This window comes from Mycteria americana, chromosome 9 (genome assembly GCF_035582795.1).
Source record: "Mycteria americana isolate JAX WOST 10 ecotype Jacksonville Zoo and Gardens chromosome 9, USCA_MyAme_1.0, whole genome shotgun sequence".
NCBI classification, from domain to species: domain Eukaryota; kingdom Metazoa; phylum Chordata; class Aves; order Ciconiiformes; family Ciconiidae; genus Mycteria; species Mycteria americana.
The window spans coordinates 42,356,634-42,380,234 of NC_134373.1; the positions used below are offsets into that span (position 1 = coordinate 42,356,634).

General features: G+C 41.7%; 2 protein-coding genes across 3 annotated transcripts in view; both read left to right on the forward strand.

Moving 5' to 3' along the window:
- The first annotated feature begins 764 nt into the window (after window positions 1-764).
- TNFAIP6 (TNF alpha induced protein 6) lies at window positions 765-14,263 on the forward strand. Its single transcript, XM_075512584.1, has 6 exons — window positions 765-943; window positions 6,920-7,057; window positions 8,398-8,559; window positions 10,748-10,976; window positions 12,069-12,109; window positions 13,249-14,263. The coding sequence occupies exons 1-6, from the start codon at window positions 850-852 to the stop codon at window positions 13,410-13,412; spliced, it is 828 nt and encodes a 275-aa protein (XP_075368699.1). The 5' UTR covers window positions 765-849; the 3' UTR covers window positions 13,413-14,263.
- Window positions 14,264-15,985: 1,722 nt separating this feature from the next.
- RIF1 (replication timing regulatory factor 1) overlaps window positions 15,986-23,601 on the forward strand; it is a 37,186-nt gene continuing 29,570 nt past the window's right edge. For both annotated transcript variants that reach the window (XM_075511691.1, XM_075511692.1), the window contains exons 1-6: window positions 15,986-16,224; window positions 17,658-17,736; window positions 18,416-18,512; window positions 20,534-20,664; window positions 21,098-21,192; window positions 23,062-23,251. In XM_075511691.1, the coding sequence (XP_075367806.1) occupies window positions 16,118-16,224; window positions 17,658-17,736; window positions 18,416-18,512; window positions 20,534-20,664; window positions 21,098-21,192; window positions 23,062-23,251 (699 nt within the window). In that variant the 5' untranslated portion in view covers window positions 15,986-16,117. The remainder of the gene's footprint in view (window positions 16,225-17,657; window positions 17,737-18,415; window positions 18,513-20,533; window positions 20,665-21,097; window positions 21,193-23,061; window positions 23,252-23,601) is intronic.

The window sequence follows — 23,601 nt, forward strand, 5'->3', positions numbered from 1 at the left end:
GAACTGGAGAGCAGAGTCTTCCAATGGCTGCTCAGGAGTGTGGAGCACCAGACCATTTTCCATACTCTCATCTTTCCCCCTTTCTGCTCTCCCACTCATCCACAAGGAGCAGCTGCAGTATTCACTTTCAGCCAGAAGGGAAGACAAGCAGACAGCTGTCACGCTATGAATCAGATTTTAAACTGTGGTTTGGAGGGGAAGATTTTCGCTTTATTTCCCACTTGCAGAACAAAGAGCATCTGTTTTTGACACTTGCAGTTTTATGCTGATCTGGGAGTTTGACTTGCAATTACAGATTCCGTGTGGGGAAACTGAATTCAAACAGCCAATGCAAAATAGTCTCTTTACATTTTTTCATTGATTAGGTCACTGTGAAATTAAATCCAAATTATATACAAAAGAACAGAATGTTTAAATGAGAATGAGAGGTAGTATGTGTGATTCTCTTCGGTCCTGTAAATGGTGTGACTAGCAACACTATAAGCAGATAAACTGGTTGTTAGTTTTATTGTTTTGTGGAATTTGAAGACAGCGAGTGCTGAAGAATGAACAGACTTTGGCTTGAAAAGTGTTCATGTGTGCTGCAGTAGTGAGGGATAGAATGGTTTCTTGGACACACTGGGAATCAAGAGAGCCAAAAGTGAGTCACATGGACGACTGCAGACATCACATTTAATTGTGTAATAATACTACGGCAAGCACAATTGGAGCAGGCTTGCTGACCTCACAGCTGAAAGCACTATTTAAGATCTGGCTAGCAGATGTTCCAATAGGATCTAGCCAGCTGCTAGCAGAGGTTACCCTGAGTGTTTTAACAGGGAATATTTACAGCCTAATAGTTCGGAAGAGATGATTGCACTAATTTTCTTTTCTGCCCTGTTGTGGAACAAGGCTCAAGCATGGGGATTCAAGGACGGAGTGCTGCATAACTCTATTTGGTTAGGTAAGAAATAATTTAATCATGAATGTTTTGCTGCAAAAGTCACTGTGTTTGTCTAACAGTATAAAGACGAGCACCTAGCCATACAAAATTGAGCCATGCATTAATATTAGCAAAATCCTGCATTGAAATTGGTGATCATTTTATCTGAGTAGTGACTGTAAGTTTTGTCCTTATGAACTTACTGTCTTTACTGTTTCTCTGAAGTGCAGGAAAAAGTAGTTACGGAATATTTCATCTGAATGTATTGTCCTACAGCATGAGGTAAAGTGAAAACAGCGTTAAATAACAGTTGTTTCTAATGAAGGAAAACGAGTATGAAAAGAAACATTTGCCAAAGGAATGAATTACTTTCTGCATGAACATACTTCAAATGCCTGGGGTCCTGCATAGGAAACTAAATGATCTGGAAATAATAGCAATAATATTTCCTAGGTTTCTAGGAAAGTACAGAAATGTATATGTTTTGGCCGTTGGTTTGTTCACATCATTAAACAGTGGAGAGAAGATTTCAAAAGGGCTATAAAAAATGCTATGGGAATAGTTTCTTATGCCTCAAGTGGGTTTAAATAGCTCTTAGAGTTCTTTTATAGATCTTTATAATTATCCAATACAACAGGAAAACATACTTAGAATATAGTCACATCAAGGATGCCAAAACAAAAATATGCACCGAGTGCTCCATTTTATGGACAAATACTTACAAGCTCCTTTAGCCTCTCTAGAATGTTGTGTATTTCTTTAAGGATTTTAAGGAATTCCTGTAGCAGGTACACGTTTCTGTTGTGCTCAGACGTTTCATGAGGGATTGGGCCAGGCTCTATTAGCTGGTGCAGCAACCACGTGACTCCAGTCCCTTCTCAGAGGACCGTGTAAACTAACAGGAACATAAATGGGAAGGAGAAGCGATCTATAGTGTTTTCCATTTGACTGCACATTTTTAATGAATTCTCTTTCTTTCTAAACTTGGAACATGCCTGCTGTGTCCCATAGTTGCTGAAGGTGCTCAGGTGGGGGAGAGCTCCAAGGGAGGACAGCTTGGCAGCTTCATGCACCACCTCAAGTGGCTGCTGTTCAGAAAAAAGGATGACAGAGAAGAGGTTTGTGTGAGAAACAAGCAAAGCTTGTATTCTTGGCTGGAATAACAGTAAGGAGACACAGAAGAGAAGTCAGACCGAGGCTGTGTTAAGCCCTGATAGTAGGGGCAGAGAAGTCGAGTTTGATACAGGCTGTGATGGGTACTCTCCTATGGAAGGGATGTGGTCAGAGCAATGAGCAGAGCGGCTTGCTGGGTCAGGCCCCTTGTTTATCTGTAGCCCGTACAGGCTGCCCCTGCACCAGTGAGCAGCACATGGCCGTGCACAGGTCCTGTCTGGGGTTTGACCATTCTCGTGTTCCCTGGCACGGTTTTGCTCTCAGCCAGCCAGTGGTCTTCTAAAGAGTACTGCAGTGCAGCGCCAGGGAGAGCCAGGCCACGGACTATCCCTGGATGAGACCGCCCTGATGACGGGGAAGAGAGCTCAGGCACCCACCATACCACTTGCACTCATGGACAGAGAATGGGTCCTGGGTGTTTTATTTGCAAATATTGGTATATCCACATGACTGCTGCAACCAGCCACCCTGCATGTAGCCTTTAGGGGGGCTTCTACAACATAAATGTGAATTTGTGGTAACAGTGATCGTTTAAGCAGTTTTACAAATTGAAGTCAATTTGAAGAAAAAAATTTCTAATTCTTTAAAATGAAGAAAGAGAGTGTTAAATGGAATGCATAATAAAATTATGTCTTGCTACACCTTTAGTATTTACTGTGAGAGTAAATAAAAATAAACCATAGGATAAAAACTGATGACTTGTTCTAAATAAACAAACATACACAAAATCTGGAAGCACAGTGTGCAACTTTGAAATAACCACTCTGCTTTCTTATCTCCAGGACTCTGTTGAAGCTCCTTTAGAAATGCACCATCTAGCGTAACTAAAGCAAGAAAATTATTGAAACAAACCTCAAAATGCAGTTAATTGAATTACCAATGGAATTCAGTGACATTATCTATAAAGGAAGAAAAATTTGGCAAAATCACAGCCATCCAATTTATACATCTTTACATTTAAAAAAAAAAGTGTAACTTGAACAGTAAAACGAGTAACCCTGGCCTCATACTCGCTATGCACGAGCATTAAAGCAAGACCCCCTCCCCTGAATAAAACCTAGGAATGTGCAGTGACATCTGAGCTTTGCTTATCTCCTCTTCTTCTGATAAAGCGCTATCAAGACCAAATTGAAAATGAAGGGAGCTTTCCATTTTACCTTTCTTCCTCAACAAATCGTTACCACAAATATAAAATGTTCAATTAATGCCAGTCTAGAAATGCTCATGTCTTTTACCTTTTTTCTTGTTACAAAACATCTTTTGTTTTCTCAGTAAGCATGCAGTCCTGCTGCAGCTGACTGTATCACCTTCCTGTTAATGTCTTTCTTATGTGAATGCAATCTTATTGTTGCTCATTTTTGACACAAGCACATTATAACCAAAGGTTTATTGTAAACTGATGAGAGGATTGCAGCAGTCTTGCCCAAATGTGCTCATATGCTTATCTGAGTGCCAGTTCTTAATGCCACAAAGTAGGTTTCCCAGGACATCTGCTGCACTCTTTGTGTTCAGAATTTCATCCCCACTTGCACACCGTGTGTCAGGGCGGTTTAGGGGCCATACCTACCCCTTTTGGTGGAGTTCTCGGAGTATGACCGTGCGCGTTAGCAGAGGCCTGTGCCAGTAACTCTACGTAGCCATCCTCTGCTTAAAAGTTAAATATTTCTTTTTATTTAGCATTTAGTATTTGTCTCATGCATATTGAGGGTCCTTTATTAGGCCGTATTTCATGCTTGTTGTGTTTGTGCAGAAGAGATTGGCTCCATTTTACCATCTCCTGCTGCTGTGGGTGAGTAGAGGGTCACTGTCCTTGCAGGATCCTGCTGTCCCTGGACTTCAAGGAGAGATTTTAAGAAATGTGAGTTGGAAGAAACAGGTTCTCTCAGCCATGTAACCCATGGCCTTTTGAGTAAGAACCAAAGAAAAGTGGGTGGAGAAATCCCTGGGGGAACAGTCCCAATATGCAGGTTTTCAGGCAAAGAGAGAACGAACTTTGCCGAAAGTTCTCACTGTTGTCCAGGAAGAGGAGATTTCAGGCAGGTCAGATAAAGAGAGCAGCCTTCAGGCAGAATCTCCCATCAGAGAAGATGCCCAGCTGAGGCTCGGACAGGTCGTACTCTGTAGTGCCGGCCCCATGGTATATGAACGGTACGCGTTTACAGTGGTAGGCGTGCGCTTGTGCTTGCCAGTAAAAACAACATTTCATGCAGGTTTATCTACACGGCCATGACTAATAGTAATTTGTGCGTGTTTGTGTTCATGCATGACTTTGAATATGTGTATATATGTATATACATATACATACATATGTAAATGTATATTAATAGTTAATAAGTACAATGCTTTGACCTAGGTCTGTTTTTGCCGATGCAGTTTATCTTTCCGTACAGCCCCTAATGTAATTAAGAGGGAGGGGAAAAAATGCCAGTGAAAGATCTGAGCAGTTAATTAGGATATACTGTTAGGGAATACTGCATCCTTAAACTGTGACACACCGAGCCAGCATCAAATCTCAAAGCTTGGTGGAGTACCTGTGTGTGGTCTATCTTTCCAAAGGCTACTTTTGTCATGTTACAAAGGAGTAACAGAGATACAGATGGGTGATTGCTCTCGGCAGGATAACACCACCCGCCAAGGCGTTGCACGAAGACTCAGTGGTGCTGCTGTTGGTGGAGCAGCCCTTGCAGAAACTGTGAAGAGCAGATCTTTCCAGCAATATTCTGCAAAACGTGATGCCTGTCCATAGTGACATTTTAGCATCAATAGGTGGGGGTAGGTACCTTTTGAGGGATAAGATTTGAAAACAATGTTGCCAGGTGAAAAAGCCAGGAGAACAACTAAAAATGGTAAGTTTTTATTGCCAGCTCCAAGAGTGATGAGTCTGAGCAGTGGCGATTCCCCCCGAATCCCTGGTCGTACATCCAGCAGCAGTTCCAGGGAAGGAACAGGGTGGGTCTTACAAAGGTGGCTGCCAGAGCGATGGGGGCTTTCACCAGCAAACATCATTGACAATAATAAGCTTTAAGACTGCTCTTGCTTTGGCTGTGACTGGTCGCCTTTGCAAAGGTGACAAACCTTAGAATTCAGCTGCCCCTTGCTCTTTGACTCGGTCTAGGTGGGGCAGCTCAGCTAATCCCAAGGACTACAGTCTGTGTTTTTCAATTCACCTTTCAGTTCACTTCCCCATGAGCTGCAGCAATCAATAATGTCAATTCCAGGTTGTCCTCTGAGTGTGCAGTGAGGCTAAATGGTGTGCTATTTTCTGTAGTACTCAGATTTTCAATTCATGCGTACTGAATCCAATGCAATCATACTGTAGAGAAGCAGTGGGCAGATTTATCACGTTAGACATGATAGACTATTGAGTGAATGAAAAGTAATACTTCCTATTAATAATTTTGTAATTAAAATAGTTTGGTTTTTTTTTTTTTAGTATAGCTTACCATTATTCCACAGCTGTTAGTTGTTGTGATTCTTCTTTGCAATGGAACTGCCTTCTTTGGAAAGATTTTTCCACGGAATATATGTTATCCTATGCCCATGCCAGTGACATTCCCAGCGGTGTTACAGGAAGCAGCTCTCGGTCTTCTGAGCCTACTGTCAGCAAAATCATTTACTTCACTGGGCGCAAGGCCAGTGACTGTGGGTTCAAAAACTACATTGGCAAACATCATTCTCTATCTAATAAGGGTTCTCACCATTGCTAACCACAATTCAGTGGTGACCATGTTTTTTTTAAAAAATATCCTAACCTAGCCAAAACTACTGACTCTAAGTATGTCCCTAGAAAAGACATTCTTTTTTTCCCATGGTACAAATAACCACTGTAAAAAATGCTTCCTGTTTTGCGTCGTTTTTCAGTCATGTTGATCAGTGATAGCTACAGACAGCCATTTCTCTCAGATTATACTAAATATAAGAAAGATCTAAACAAAAAAGCCGTTCAGATTAGATATGCAGATCAGTTCTCTCAGATTATACTAAATATAAGAAAGATCTAAACAAAAACGCTGTTCAGATTAGATATGCAGATTGGTTCTGAGACAGATTTCTATACATATGGCATCAGACAAGTGCGACATGAAAAGATTATAAAACTTGTACTGACAGTTTCTAGGTTTCCCTGGGAAGCTGCTTTATCTTGTACTTACAACAGCAAAGAAAAAAATAATGAAGAAAGTGTATTAATTTTCTGTGCAGCAAAAATGTCAGCCAGCAATTGTTCTGGTCCTGCCCTTTATGACACAAGCTCAGATATTTTTATTTCACATTTTTATTCCCTTTAATTTTTGCCTCTCCTCTATCCAAGTAGCTCTGATTTAACTTCTCTGGAGAGTCAAAACAAAGCTCTGATTCATCCTACAAAGGCACTTAGAGTTAGATCCAAAAGTATGCTGTGATAGCAATCCAGAAGGAGCTTCCCCTGAGTCAGGCAGGATACACGGAACTAGTGATGCTGACACCAGCCGATCGTTCCCATAACTACTGCCTTCTGAGTAGTCCTAGGGGAGTCCTTCCCTGTGTTTGTTGGTTTTCTGTTGTTCAAAAACTCACCAAGCCCTGACTAGCCCTGTTGTTCAAAACTTCTCCCAAACAAAAACATACCTTCGGGTTGCAAAAACATGCCTTTGGGTTGGGAGGGACATATTTTCCTGACACTTTCCAAGTGGCACAGCTCCTAGCTGAACATTTTGTTTCTCTTCTCACCTGGACAGTAGCCCAAAGTGCAGGTCTTGGGGAAACTGCTGGAGGTGGTGAGAGCACCCCGGAAGGTGGGCCACCTGAGATACAATACTGAAATCATTTATCGCTTTGGTCCCACAGAACGAGCAGCTGGAGTGTATCACAGGGAGTCACGCTCTGGGAAGTACCAGCTCACCTATGCAGAAGCGAAAGCAGTCTGTGAATACGAGGGAGGACATCTAGCCACGTATCAGCAGCTGGAGGCGGCAAGAAAAATAGGTTCGAAAAAAATCATGGCTGTTTGCTTTTCACATCGCTCATTCCTAATGTTGCCAGTCTTGTAGTTTCATGAATGTTATGAACTCTGGGACTGCGAGACTTGTAAACTCCCTGGATTTTTGCCCAAGTTGCATCGATTTCCCCCCTCAGTAACAGAGCGTGACCATGCTACCTACAGAGCTGTCAGGGATAACATCTGCACACAGTGCTACGCATCCCCCTGAGCTCTGGGTGCAGCACGGTTCCGGAACCAGCAACACCCAGTGGAAAGCCATCCGGCTGAGCTGGGGAGCAGCGGCTCCTCCCCAGCTACAGCACCTGGATGCTGCTGGGGGCTGCAGAGGAAGGCGTTTATCCCCAGGGAGCTTCTATAGTAAATGTGCACTGCTAGTTTTCATATCATCCATCAAGACGTTTTCATAATGTTTATTCCAGCCATATTTGCTCTGAGAGAGAGCGAGTGGTGTGCTTGGAGTGAAAAGCGGAGCTGAGCGAGCGCTCTACTGTATTGCTATTTGATTCCTAATAAGAAATCATTAGTTCATTCAGAGCATTAGGAAAACAATGGAAGATATCTCTAGAAATTTGCAGGCTACGCTGTTGAGTCAGAAGCTGGCTCTCAGCACCAGCACACATGTAAAAAGGGTACTTTTGTCTCTTCTGAGTAGCTCACAGTCCTAGGACGCCACAAATATGTTCCAGTTCGTCTCGCAGAAAACATTGAATTGGTCTCTACCAGACAGTGAATAACATTGCATTCTTTGGCTATTGTTTTTAAGTTCTCAGCCACAAAATGCATTAACAGGATCTTTTTGTTTGGCAAGAAATACTTGAGGCATTTCAGGTATTTAAATTTAAATGGAAAGTATTTTAAGTAAATACTTTGCTTTCTTAGCTGTCTTTTGTATGTAGTATTTTATTCATTCTCAGAACTTAATGCTGCAAACTCTTGAGGTAGGATTGAGTAAATTTTTATGACTTCAAAAGGGAAACAAAGAACACACTTATATAACTCATCCAATATGTAAGTTAATTACAAATGCTGGTACAGCACTTAAAACTGACTACCCGGGAAACTATATAGTCCATCTGCATTTGGCTTTTGTTTTCAAAAGAAGAACCAATAATCATATTGTGGAGAACGCAATTCAATTTTATATTCTGCATTTAAAATTATCCTCTCAAAGTACTGTTCTTTCTTGTAGTTCAATTTCTGTTAAGCCAATTACACCCAAGTCATTGATCAGCTTGAGTAAGACTTTACTTACTTGAATAAAAAGCCAGGTTTCTTGCCTAGGATTGATTTATGACATCCACGTCTCATTTTCTCCCCGTTGCAGGTTTCCATGTGTGTGCTGCTGGCTGGATGGCAAAGGGCAGAGTTGGTTATCCCATAGTAAAAGCTGGAGCCAACTGTGGCTTTGGAAAAACTGGTATTGTTGATTACGGGATTCGCCTCAACAGAAGCGAGAGATGGGATGCCTACTGCTATAACCCTAACGGTGTGTATAAAAACAACCCATTGCTCTTCGGGTCTAAAACGATGACTACACGCCATGCTATCTGGCTGTGCAAAGGCACCCAGGCTCTGAACGAGTTAGCTTCAATACCCTAAATACGCTGTCTGAGAAGGGGGACGTAGGGGGCATATTGATACAAATTTATTTGGAGCCTTGCACCAAGCCCCCTCTGCTGTTACCTATAGCTGATGTGGCTTGCTCAGAGCTCAGTGTCTCTGCACTGCACTGTACTGTATATAACTGGGCCTAAGCAAAGTCCTTTCAGACACTAAAAATGTAACGATATGCTGTTGTTGATGACAAAGTTAAGTAATATTTCCAATATGATGTGTGAATGTCATTTTGTATCAGAGTATTTACATTTAGCCTACAATTCCATTTAAGTAACTAATCTGAGGTGTCTAGCATGGGAACCACTTTCCAGGTATTTTGCCTGTGAACAGGCTAAATTTAGTCTTAACCCTTTTTCCTTCTTTCTTGTGCCTGAGATAGAACAACTTTTGCAAATGCATGCCATGTCTGGGACTGAAACGCCTGACAGATCCAGCTCCCAGCAGAGCTTGTGTGTGTGTCTGTGTGCATGTGTAACTAGATGGAGACAAGTGGATCTCCAAAGCAGATCTGGAGACATGGTTCAAACACGACGGACAAGACTTCGCCAGATGCGGGACAACTCTCCATTCCCCGCCATTCACTACACTGCAGATGACTGAAATATTGACATGGCCGCTGTTTCAGTTTAGCTTGATATCACTTCATGTAGCAGGGAAGACAGAAAAAGTAGGCACCAATAAGAAAAGCAAAGCTTAACTTTCTGCACTGCTTGGCTCTCCTACGACTCCAAGTGTACTACCCTGCCTGGCAGAGCCAAAAGTTGGAGTTGTCCGTGACGTCTGTACAGCTGTGCACATTTTGTTTGCGCTCACAGGGCTTGAGCTTGTTTATGTTAGCTGGACAGTTGTTAATCAAATAGCTCTGTGGGGTGGGGGACATTCACAGATGTTCAGCATACAACGGGAACTGCAAGAGAGACTACTGCATGCATTATTACTGCATGTAAACTGTCAGCCCGACTTTGTCAGCCTTCTCCTCTGGGCTGAGAGGTACTTACGTTCCAAATGCACTGTTTGGTTAGAGGACAAAAGGAAACCAGAACTGCCAACACCCAGCAGACACTTGAGTCTCTCCCATTAAAAGGGTAGGTATTCACGCTTGATGGACAGTCTGCTAGAAAGCCTGGCAAGAGCTGCCTGTTTGCAGGTGGGAGACAAGTAGCCTGGGGGAACAAAGACAAATCTCTGATTGAACGGAGCCTATCCTCTTCTCTAGGATGCTAAAGAAGTCAAGAGGAACTCATGGAACTGTTTGCATGTTTGAAATGTACATCCAACCTAGCAATGATCTGGAGCTGAAAAGTACGGGACTCGTGGACAATGTACAGACTAAGAGAGTTAATCACACTATCCAGCTTAAGGCTCCTAACTCACGCGCCCTGAATCACCCTTAGAAAGTACCTCCTGTCCCCCAGGTCTGAGCTTGGGGAACTCTGACAAATCCTAAAGTCAGGCAGTGTGAGGTCCCCAAACTGGTTGGTCCCACTGTCAGGGGGGCTGGTAAAGTTCAAATGGCCACCGAATCAAACTGGAATGAGTGTTTTTCGTCCCAAAGGAGACATTCCAAAGGGAATGAAGAGCTGCAGCAATACAAGGAGTACAACACAATGTATGTGATCACTAACCTTTATAAGTTTTTTTGTAGAAGACACACTTTCAAGAGGTTTTTGAAGAAGAAAGGATGAAACTGAATGCCAGGCTGACTTGCAAGTACAGCTGTAAAGCTTGCAGTTTGACATTGCCAGAAATCCCAAATGCCTTTTACATAAAACACCCTAGCTCCATCCCAAAGTCCACTGCATTCAATGAAAGCTTTTCCTCTGAATTCAGTGAGTTTTGGATCATGCCTCTTGTTTCCAAAATATCTGCTCCCAAAAGCTAGGAATGACTGACATTTTTTGTGAATACTGAGTGCTTAAATATCTGAAAAGTGCTATCACGCTGGGTGTTCCTATGTGATTTTCTACGGATTTGCTGGGTCAAAGTGCGCAAAGATTTCAACCATAGCCATATCCAGAATGAATATTTAAACTCTTATGTTTTTATTTGTGTCTTAGGAAAAGAATGTGGTGGAGTCTTCACAGATTCAAAACATGTTTTTAAGTCACCAGGCTACCCAAATGAGTATGAAAATGAGCAGATTTGCTACTGGCATATTAGAGTAAAGTATGGACAACGTATTCATCTACAGTTTCTGGAGTTTGATGTTGAAGACGACATTGCTTGCATGGCTGATTTCTTGGAAATCTATGATAGCTATGATGATATCAATGGCTTTGTGGGCAGGTAAAGCAATTCCAGCTTGAATATGCAAATAAGCAAATGATTTAATTTTTTCCCCAGAACGTTATTTCAGAAGAACACTGTATTACCTTATCCAATTAGCACCTCTGATATGCCCATAATACTTGTAGCAATAGTACCTGACTTATCTTTCCTGGCAATTTACGTTACTGTCATTAACACAGGCCTGTAAAGAGCTTCACAGAATTGCGCTTTGCCCTTTTCTGCTTTGTTAAATTACATGAAAGAAAGCTGCAAGACTTTTTAGTTAGCTGCTTATCTTAATTCTCTATCATTTTACAGGAAGAACTCTGAGCAATCTCAAACGGTATTTTGTATTTGCTTTAATTGAAAGGAAGGAGGTGGGGCATTAAACTGTTAGCAAAAATGTATTTAATTTAAGTTACTATTTGCTACAGAAGTAAAATGTTTTCTAACAAAATCAGAACAGAACAAGTGTTATGTATCATCTCTCTTACTAGATTTAGTTTCCCTCTTTGCTTAACTCTCACTTTCTTCTCTTCGATGTCATATTTTTGCTTGTCCTTTAGCAGTCATATTTTAGTATGAAGTACCTCAATTTTCCAGAACAAAAAATAAACCAGAAAAAGTGATAAAAAACACTTCCCAATTCTTGCCACTTTTCATATCCTCTCTACAAATCATGTGTAGCAAAGCAAGGATGTAGTCCATTTGTTTTGCCTTTACAGATAATTTCAGATGTTTTTCTTCACAATGTTCTTCCTTTCTTAGCCTTGGGCCATTGTTCTTTTCCTTAATGCCGTGTTAAATTGCTCTTTTTCTTGTTTTGCACCATTTACTTCCTGCAGATATTGAAAAATGTTTCCTGCATTTTTCCCGTCCCTAAACCTTACTGTAAGATAATGACAAAAACCCTTTAGGCAAATGCTTTAACATATAGAGGGGAATTACATACACTGAATACCTATAACCAGTTTAGCCCCATGAGCTACAGCTCCAAAGGAGAGTACAGCCCGAGAGCCACCGTTCAGTGTAGGTCCCCATATAGCAGAGGTATGGCATATTTGTATGGCATTTGTCATTTAGTCATGACCATTCATATTTTTTTTCCAGGTTTTGTGGAGATGAGCTGCCAGATGATATCATTAGCACAGGTAATGTATTTGCACTCTTTATGGTAAAAAAAAAAAAAAAAAAAAAAATCAACCAAAATCACCTTTTGTCCCTACTTCCTAATAATATATGGTAAAGATGTCCAAAGACACAATCGCTGCTTCATGCCCGGCATGTCATAAACGGCTACTCAAAACCGCCAGCATGCTCTTTCATCAATGCGGTTACTTCTAAATAAAGGTAAAAGAAAGAAAGTCTGGTTAGAAGATAACCAGGGTGCATCCTGCTGGCCTTGCAGAGGTAGTACACCTACGCCCGTGAAGGAGTTTTCACACAGGCGTCTTTATACAGCAGAGCTGCAATCGGTAACCGAGCCCTACCTACGCGCACAACCTTCACACCCCAATTTTTCCCATTTCAAGAGGAAGGACTGCAAGAACAGTTCCAAAGCTGGTTATAGACATTCTTCTGTGTGTGCGTTTAAACAGCAGGTCAAGGTCTGATTACATGTCCATCGCAGCCACTTTTACCTCTCTTTGCTCAAGCATCGCAATGCTGCTGTAGCACAGATGTCACGCGGGCTACCTGTGCGAGGAAGCAGCCGTGTTCCCTGGGATAGCCTATGGATATCTATTCCCTGGGATGCCTATGTGCAGAAACTCACGCTACCACACGCCAGTCCACAGCTGTAATCAGCAGAAAGAGAACAAAAAAGTTGAATTGTGCCATCCCTCATCTCCCAGTTTACACGGGCCTGGTGGAGATGAGCAGACGACACTCACGGGAGAGTGATGTAGCAACCTCACCCCTGTGTCACCTAGAGATCCACGAGGCTCTGTGCCAGATGTGTCTCACACGTGAAGCGTGACATTTCACAGGTAGAGTGAAGCAGAGCAGCATTTTAAAGAAGCAGAAATGCTTTGCAGAAAGCACTGGGTACAGCAAAACTTTATCAACCTCTGGGCTCTGCAGACAAAGAAAACTGATGAAAATCTACCTGGTTTTCCATGGGGCTAATGGAACCCTCCCAGGCCACAGCTCGGAAGTAGACAGACCAGGTGGATTGCTCTAAAGACCTCAGAAGCAAGCAAGAAAGAGCACTTTTTAAAAATAACTCTGAAATATCACATTTTTATGCCACCCGAAAATGTAACCTTTGTTTTTCTTTTTCTTGTCCCAGGCAACGTTATGACCTTGAAGTTTTTGACAGATGCCTCAGTGACTGCTGGTGGTTTTCAAATTAGATATATTACTATGGACATGCCTTCAAAGTCAAGTGATGGAAAGAATACAACATCCCCAGGAAAACCAAATTTCTTATCTGGAAAATTTGGCATTATGTGAGCAGAGTAATGAGATACACTCATTAAGGAACATGTTTTAGAACCCAATTTGGATATCTGTTTCTTCAGATAAGACATTTTCTTCATAACTCTCTGACTTTTTATTTTCTGCTTTTATATAAGTTTTGTTAATAAAGTATACTAGGAAATAAATTATAAAATATACTTACATGAGTAATAGAAGACTATTTTTAGGTTACAAGTACTGTAAAAATCTGAAGAATTCATTGTTACCAAAGATTTAAAGATTATTTTTCTATATAAACTGCTCCTTCTCCTCACTTCTTGCACCATTTGAACAAACTTTTTGTGTGACTGTTTCAATTTTCTTTTTAAATTTAATATGCTGTTCTATCCTTATTTTCCTTTAGAGTAAACTTATTTTTAAGATACATAAATTCATCTTGTGGATGGCCTAGCAGCCACCCATGTAGTTGTCTGAAGTCAAAAGACTGGGAAGCAGCATGAACAGCACAGAGTCAATTATATTATCGTCATAATTTTGTTGTGAGATGTCAGAAACTGCTCAATTAATTTTGTCAGGGTTTTCTCATCCAGAGAAGAGATGTTCAAGTTCTTTTACTTCTCTGATTTCACTTAGTAAAGAATAAAATCAATGACTTGGTAATGATAATAAAACTGATGAGATGAAGCATCAGAAGAAATTGCTAACTGAGTAGCAGCAAATCCATTCAGAAGATACTGTTGAGATGCTGTATGTTGTTTACACGGGTTTTAAGAAGACTGTACTATTTTGAAGTGATGAACATAAATCATTCTCCATATGTTTTTAACGTCAGTTTAAATTCCTCAGTCTGAAGCAGCATTAAAGCTACCTCTGTTTTAATCATGTCCTGAGTTTCCAATGAATTATTTTTATTTCTTGAGAACTTTGAGGACTTTGAAACCTTTTTCTTGATTTCAACCAGTAAATAAGTTTGAAGAATTTCTTTCTTTCGCTCTGAATGTTTTCCTGACCCCAGATCTGCTCAAGTCTAATGCCCACTGAGACTCTTCCTGTGAATTATTTTGGTTTGGCGAATTGTGCATTCCTCAGAAAGAGTTTTGCACAAGAGGAGGAGAATCTTAAGCTAATCAGACCCATATTTGCTTTATTTATTATAATTCTCAGTTCTTTAAATTTATTTCATCTTTGAGCTTTTATTGTTGTAATTTCACTGGGAATATAATCCTGCTTCCTGGCTGTACTGGAGAACAATGTTGCAGCTAGCACTGCAGTTTCTCTCCCTGTCATTTCCAACATTTTATTCATGCTTCACGTGAGCACCAGAAAATAAAGTTCGTATCACTGGGGTTAATGGGATCAAGCTGCACCTAAAATCTACTGGGGCTTTTTAATCCTGCCAGCTAGCGGACTGAATATACCTGTTCAATCCTCAGGTTACAAAATGTCATTCCAGTTCTCCAAGATCAGCAAAAGTGTTTGTTAATAAGGAAAACCCACAAAGAGAACTGTTAACATTTTGTTTATGACCCAGGGTGATTTTTTGTTGGTTTTTTTTTTTTTTTTTGTCATTTCTTTAATTGAGAAGCAACAGGTCTTGCACTGATACGGATCAGAACCAAGGGGTGTACAGGAAATATCTGCCTGTCTGGAAACCCCCATGGAGCCAGAGGGGTAACACTGTTTGGGGACGAGTTTCTTTCCAGAACAGGCACTCCTGCTAAGCATCTCCGACGCCACTATGAAGCCCTGCGGCTGACTAAGAAAGACTCAGCCATTAACATTACTGCTCAGGCCTATCTCTGTCCCTGAGGAAATGGGTTTCTCCACACTTCAGATTTGCTACCTCTGCCACTATTTCATATTATACCCACAAACACTCTAAATTCACACATCCATCACTTGTCCCCCCTCAGTGGCTTTACCACGAGGTGGGAATATACCGTGCACAGCTAAGTGCTAACGTCTCCCACCCGGGATGATGGCAGTGGATGTTGGGCAGCACTTGCTGCTGCAGCCATGGCGGGGAGTGAAGACCCCAGGCACTTTCTGTTGCACTCACTTTTCCTCGCCATTTGGAAACCCCACACCTACTCAGGGACCCCCCGTTAAATGGCCATCAAAAAAACCCAACTGGAAACACCTGTGGGGCTACACGTTTCATAGTGCTGACCCACATATCTGGTCTTAAGGAATTTCAGGTTTCTGCAGGTAGGTTTCTGGAGCTCAACTGTAACGGCTGAGCAGCTCTGGGAGGTCTAGAGATTATTTTCCAGTCACAAATAAATGATTTGTAGACTGAAAGGGTTTCTGGGAGGCCCGAACGCGCACAGCCCCGATGCGGCCAAGGGAGCGGCCGCCTGAGGTGATAGAGCAGAGACGGCAGCCCCTCGCGGTTCCCCTCCCCCGGGGCGGCCGCCGCCAATCGGCGGCGAGGGGCGGTGCCCGCCGCGGGACGGTGCCGGCAAGGCGCGGGAAACAATCCATCGCTCCGCGCTCCGCAGCGCGCGGAGAAACCGCGTGGCGCCGCTCGATGTCCTCCGGCTCGGCCGCCGGCCCCGCCTCCCCGCTCTCCCATTGGCTGGGCCGGCGCAGCCCGGGCCCGCGCGCCGCCAGTCCCGCGCGCCGCCATCTTAGCCCGGGAGACGGCGCGGGGCCAGCGGCGGCTGGGCTCGGGGCTGTGGCACTGGGCTGCCCGCTCGCTCGCCGTGCAGGACGCCCGGCCCCCGCCCTGCCGCACCATGAGCGCTCCCGCCGCCTGCTCCAGCCTGCAGCCCCTGCTGGAGACCCTGGAGGACCCAGCCGCCCCGCCGGGGGAGCTCACCGACGCGCACCTCACTATCGTCAAGTGAGTGCGGGCCGCGGCCGTCTCCTCACGGTCGCGGGGGTAGCGTGAGGGGAGCGGGGAGGCCGGCGCCGCCTGAGGGGACGGCGGCCGCCCTGGGCCTGCGTGGCTCCCCGCCAGCGCGGTGGGGGCGGCGGTGCCGTCCGCCCGGCGGCCGGGGAGGGGGGCGGTGTGCAGGCCCGGCCCGGCCGGGGGCAGGGGGAAGCGAGCCCTGGGTAGCCGCCTCTGCCGCGGCGGAGCAGGGAGGGAAGCCTCTGCCCGGCCCGCAATTCGGGCGGCTGGGGAGAGCTGCAGGGCTTGGGGCTGCGTGGCCGCCGGCTGGGGATCGCGGGAAAGCGTGCGGGCCTGGAGGGGGGAAGGCGGGAGGGAGGGCGTTTGCTGGGATCTGCTCATCCGAGAGCCTCTCCTCTCACGTTTCCTGGGGAAGCTGTGGAGGTGAGTGAAGGAATGTTGGGAAATAAAACTTTTTTCCTACTGAAAGAAGACTTGCGTTTCAACTGTATGATTAGAAAGGTTGGGGTTTGGGGTGGTTTTCGGGTTTTGGAATGATCCTGCCTTAGTTGCATTCCTTCTTTGTGGAAGGTACTTCTTAATCTTAAAAGTGCTGCTTTTACCTGGATCTTTCGAATTTGTTAGCATATGCAAAGGCGTTATCGCTTTCCATCAGTATCTCCCTTGAGTTCCTGTCTTTCACTTTTGTAGTAACTTTTAAAGCTGTAACTGCTCCGGTATCAGTGATAGTGATCGTACTATAAGATTTTACAGGTTTCTAGTAAAAACTGACAAAAAAAACCCATCCTAACTTAAAGATAGTATTAAGCAACAACAGATCTCTCAGGTTGCCTTCTGGATGATTGCACTTAATATGGTTGGTTTTTTGCTATGTAAAACCAATTGTTAACGTTTTATAGGGTAAGTATAGCTTTTCTGTATGGATGGTGTTCATGTATGTGCAGTCATCGCTGCTAGTTGTCAAACCAGGACTTGTCTGGAGTGGGGAGCCTGCATTCTAGAATTACTTTTGAGGAATGGGCTTTCTAAGCTCTTATATTTCAGTGGAAAGTTTATCTAATTTTCAGCAGCCATTTAAAGTTGGCATATTAACTTTTAATGTTTTTGTTAAAGTTGACAAAAAATGAAAGCCCTTACTGTGTTTTTTATGCTCCATAAGCACAAAATGGGTCATTAGTCACTTGACTTTTTCCAGTATACTGAGATGCGTGTACTGTATAACACACTATTTTACTGATATGTCAGACTAACTGTGTGGTGACTGGCATTTTTGCTCTTTAATTTCTCAGTGTTGTGTTTTAGCTTTCTAAGGAAAGAAATGGTTCCATATTAGCTAATTAATTGTGTATTAGAAGTTTAAAGTTATGTCAATTATAACATGTTTAACCTCTGAATATTGCTTGTTTTCCCTCTGCTCGCTAAAGTCGCTTGACGGGTGAGGAAGGCAAAGAATTCACTGCAGATGTCAGAAGACGCTTTCCTCAGCTTTGCAAAGTGTTTAAGGTATGTCTTTTCCATTCAATTTTCTACACTTCAGTGAACAAAGATATGTTTAGGTGGTCAAGGTCAGCGGCCATTGTAAGACTTAAAGTTGAGTTCAGTTAATAAGAATTCAAGCTAGTGACGTAGCAGTAAGGGTTTGTTGGCAAAATACATCTTCCCTGTTACTAGAAATTGCTGCAGAAAAAATAAAATACAGAGTCTTGGGTGTGTTCAGGCAGTGTTATGTGGTCAAAGCTGATCTTCCAGCCAGAAAAGATGCGGTGTGTTATGCCTTTAGAAACACTTCAGGGAATTGGAATATGCAGTAAATGTCAAACTTTTTTGGAAGATTAATGTAAAGACTGTTCTTAGCCATCTCTTTTTCCCTTCTGTTTTAGATATTTAAAAACAATTGGAGAGTCAAGTGATAGTACATAACAAGCGAAGAAGTAAAGAACTTTGGATGTTTAGAACTTACTTCAGAAAAGATGTCTAAATTACAGAGAACAAAACTGTCTTCAGAACCTCAAATTGTTTTATTGGTTTGGAGTGTATGTAATCAGGAAGGCTTTCCTACATGGGTGTATTTTGCATCAAGTGTTTGCTTTTTGACAGCGCGCTCTTCTTTGAGCAGAAGCGTTGGTCTTAAGACAGTGCTTTACAGCTACTTCTGTAACTGAGACTTTATGGTTTTTTTCAGGCACACATTTCTAGTCAAAACTCAGAGCTAAGTAATGCAGCATTACAGGCATTAGGATTCTGCGTTTTTAATCCAAAGATTACATCTGAATTATCTGGTAAGCAAACAGACTTCAGTGTGGGTGCTGGTAATTGTGTGTGTGTGTGTGTATAGCAGAGTTTGTTCTTTATTTCTTTGTTAGCATACACTTTAATTTTGACAAAGTTTACAGTTTCCAAGTGGTGCAGTGGTTTTGGCTCTAGTATGAGCAGTGTGATCAGTTCACTAATTCCATCTTGTACAAAAAAACTTGTAATGTGTTTTTCATGCTGTTATGCTAATGCTGTTTTACTAACTTCTAGTGTCATTAAATGCTTTGGTAGCAGTTAGGTACTGTAATTAGTTTTGTGGAATTAGTAATGAAAAAAGACGTCCAGGTGGAAAAAGAATGAAGAATGGCTTTTTTGCTTGTGGAATTTGGGTATGCGTAGTAGTGCTTTTCAGTGTTTTCCAGCCTTTACCTGGTGATTCCTGGTTGTTACACTAAATCATAGACTCACAGAATGGTTTGGGTTGGAAGGGACCTTTAAAGGTCATCTAGTCCAACCCCAAATATTGTGCTGGTAAATATTTCAAATTAAACTAATTTAAAGTAATCCAAAACCCGATGACCTACATTCCTAGAAAGTGCTAAATCCCTTTGACAAAAGGTCTTGCTGCTGAGATCTTGAGGTTGTGCATCATGGTAAAAACACTGGGTGTTGTTACTAGGGGAGAGCTAATGTCCAAGTTGGCTGGTCCTCGCAAGGTGCCTGTTACTTGTTGCGGGAGTCAGGCGTATCCAGCTGCAGTAACGTGATCAGAAGCTGCTCAGTGTCAGCTGTCCGTGTGTGTGTCAGAGAGACAGGTTGTGTGGTGGTGGAAAGCGGTTAAGCCTTTCGTGGGCACAGAAGGAAACGTATAATCATTTGGCTGTTGCGTGGTGCCTTGATGGTGCCAGAGTCTATAGTGACTCTTCAAATGGTAATAACAAATGTCATACTGCCAATTATTATTCTTTTTCTTCTTCTGAGAAGCATTAAATAATCTTGGACAAATGTTCTGGAATGACCTTTATTGGAGAGAAACTTAACTTCAGGCAAGACTGAACAAAATCATATGTGTGGATGGATGTGCAGAGAGCATTTTTTCTTGTGACTCTGCCATTCTGTTTATTGAAATTGATTCTTTCTCTCAGTTCTTCTACTCATTTTCTGGTGTGTCCTGCTTTCCTGTTACTCAGACTTTAGCCTGTGAGAATGAGGCATCTATAATAATGTCTATGTGGTCCCTTTCCTTTCTTTTCCCCCATACCTTTTTTTAACCAGTTGATATATTACAGTCAATTTTGTTAGAGAATGTCAGGCTTCAGAAATAATTAAGTCCTGAAAACACTGGAGAGTTAGGAAGGGAGGACAAAAAGCTTATGTACCCTTAATTGAGGAAGGGAGTGTATGTGAGTTTAAGTTTGTCTGAGAGTGAGATCATTTACCCACAAAACCCAGATTTGTAACAAATCAGGCTTCAGTAGTTTTGAGTTTTAAAGGACTACATGGACTTCTCCATCTGTCTTCCTGGTTGCATGCAAGCCCTATGTTAGCCTTGTTCTTTTTTTGTGTAATGAGCTCGGATACCTCTGTTACAACTTTACTGTGCTCTTTAATAATAAAGCCTCTTGTAGACCCTAAAATGAATGTATACATGTCAGTATAGCAGTGAAGTTGATCAGACAAAGTGCTGCTAAATTCACTTGAAATCCAAGAAGTTTTGAATAATTAAATATTTAGTCTTTAGCTCTAGTGTTTTTAGGTACATTTGTCTTCTAACTTCATGGTATTCTGGTATCTTATAATGGTAATGTAGATATACATTAATAGTATCTGTATATTAATACACTTTGAGCTTTTTTGCCAGTTTATTTTGAGAGAAATTTCAAAAAATTGCCAAAAAGTAACATTGAAGACATTAAATCACGTCCATTGGGACTTCTAGTTGAATGGATATTTAGTAATGTTAACTGAGCAAAATGACCTGAAACTTGCTAAGAAGCTGCTCAGAACCGCGTGAACAAAATTTGAGTGCTGTGCATTCTACTTTCAGCAACTGAAATACAAGACTTGCTTTTGATGGTGAACAGTGTTGCTGTAAAAACTTCAGACAAAAACACACGCACTCGGGCACTTTGGGTGATCTCTAAGCAAGCGTTTCCTTCTGAAATTGTTAAAAAGGAGGTAAGTTTCTTCACTTTTCTTTTTGTGTGGCCTGACTTCCTAGGGAGATGAGGCTTGTGCAGTCTCTTGGTCACTCTCCACTCAGTAGCTTTTGAATCTGAAGGTCGTTTTCCATCAAATTTGACAGCCAAGCATAGGGCCCAAGTTCTTGGAAAAATTGTAAGGGCAGCTACAGAGGGAAAAGAGCCAACAAATTACTGCTTCTCTTGAGGGAGAAGCTGCAGTGTGAGCAATTCTATTAGATGCCAGTCCAGCAGCATAGGGGAGAAATGTTGTGAATACTCCAGTTTGGTCAGAGCTCTAACCTTAAAACTAGACCCAGCATAATCCAAACACAAGGCACAGTCCTGGGGAAACAAAATTTCATAATGCCAGCTCCTCATGGAAATATTTGGTTTTAGGTGCTCACTCTAATGTTCTCTTCCTTCCTCAGGTGTCCAGTATTATTTCTACCCTGGAAACAATACTTACTAAAGGAGATGTACAGTCTATGGTGGTTGAATATGAAGCACTAAATGTTATTATACGGTATGTGCACTGCAATATTACATTGTTAAAATAGATTCTTAGTTTTTTGGAAAATACTTGAAACAAAAATTTTTTTGAATGCTCTTTGAATTGTTCTGTATGTTCAAGACTGTTTTCTCAGTGCTTTGTATTACAGTCAGTAGAACAGAGTGAAATTGTGTGTTTCTGTTCTCCAGTGGTTCTCCTGAACTGTTTCATTTGCAAAATATTCCATTAATGATAATATGACAACCAATTCTGACATAGAAGGTAGACAATACTCCAGATAAACTTTCATTGCTTCCTTTTTTAGGAATTATTTCCAAAGTCTCCTGTGCGCTTCACAAGTTATTTTCTACATTCTCGTTTTCAGAACCTACCTGGCTGAGAAATTCTCAGCCATTATATGGGTTTATATTTAAAAATGTCTCCTTGGTGCTTTACACATTTTATTCCATGTGTCTCATAACACTGTTGAGGGCACTATTCAATTCCAAAGGCGACTTTTTAGGACCAACACCGAGTGTGTGTTGTTTTGGTCAGCAGCACTAGAATAGTCAAATTTTATCTTTACTTAGTATTAATTTAATTCTTTTATTAGTAAATATGTTGAGCTTGTATCTTTACTATTATTTAAGTATTCTCTTAAACTTTTTGCATCTGGTTTGAACTGCAAATCCATTTTAAAGTGAAATAGTTAAAGCAGTAATTATTTGCTTATTTTATCTCTATTTTAATACATCAGTTTTCTGTAGCAGAGAAGTTGAATATTATAATTTATTTAGTATTTAGCAGCTTCTTGCATTTCGCTAATTGTAGCTAATTCCTCTCTTGCAAATCTGAGATTCAGTAGACAACTGTTTCTGGAAAATTAGACATTTTATTAAATGGTTGATTTTAATTATTTTTTTTATCTTATACATATATTATAATTGTATATTAAAAAGAATGTAGTTCTCCTTAAGAGCAAGAGTTGTACCTGAAAATAAACAGATACTGGGTCTCAGGCTGACTGACAGCAGTGGTAAGACAATGCTCTTGTTCAGAAGTCAGACTGCTGACAGATATAATGGAAAACCGTCCTCTGAAGCTGTTCTTGTCCTCTGGCTTTCATAAAATTGTTTGAAAGGCAGCAGTTTTCCTTAGTACAGCAAATCCTTCGTAGGCTATAGTGATGGGGATTTGACATACCTGTACCAAAGAGGATGCTAGCAAAATTCCATGAGTTAGAGACAAGCTGGTTCCTACAGGCTGGTTTGAATATATGCTGGGTACTCCCATTTCTGAAAGTCTTGTTGGCTTCTGTGTGGGATGGTGTAAACGTATGGAATTGTTTGTCATACTCTGCTCTAACAGCTCAGTAATAGAGGGATAAAATAAGAACACTTGACTAGGCTAATGTACGTTGAGTCTGTGCAAACCTGTGCTGTTTCAGGGTTTGAGTTGTTTTTCAAAAGCAGGCATATATTCTTTTCAGCACACATGGCCTGTTGGAGCTGGTCTGGACTGCTAGGAGCACACAAGGGATGGTTAATATGCAAACTTTGTACTTGGTTGCTGATAAGGAAGCAATCGTATGTTCCTTTCAGGCTCTCAATTCAGCTCTTTTGCCCAAAAAGTTGTGATAGACTGGAAAGGACAACTGTAAATGTCAGTCTGTTCTGCTTTTGGAGAGGCTTATCTGAAATAACGCTTCAGCATCGCAGTTTTAAGTGAACTGTCAAAATACAATTCTTTAGAAAAATAAAAAAATGAAATTGTTTAGAATGGTTTCCTGTAAATCATATGTTGAATTAGAGCATTTATTGATGATACTAAGATTATCTTTGAGTGTCTGAGCAGTATGTCTGTTGGAGATTTGTAATACCTATATTTGTTTTTTGGCTCTAGCTTAATGGAGCAAACTCCAGCCCAGATGGGAGAAGAGGCAGTGAGGTGGGCAAAACTGATCATTCCTCTGGTCGTCCATTCAGCTCATAAGGTGCAGTTACGAGGTGCCACTGCTCTGGAGATGGGCATGCCGCTGCTCCTCCAGAAACAGCAGGAGGTGGCAGCTGTCACTGAGCACCTGATGACCACAGTAAGTGGAAATGCTGTGCCTTTTTTCTAGAGATGACTAGGAATAGTAATTGGGGGGTGGGTTGGTTGGTTGGGGGTTTTTTAATTTTATTTACAGTCTAGATAGTGGCAGCAGACAGCTGCTGTGCATTGACAGCAACTTCTTGATGACAGAAAGTTAATGTAACAACAATGTAGATACTGGAACACTAGAAAGAAAAAAAACTCTGACAAGAATCATTCATCAGGAAAATAACTTGCCGTTTTTAAATGACCTTTAAGCACCTATCTTGATAGCATTAACTCATAAATATCATTAAACTTATTGTCTCTTAAAGAGAATTTGCTTACTGAACTAGAATCAGCAGAACT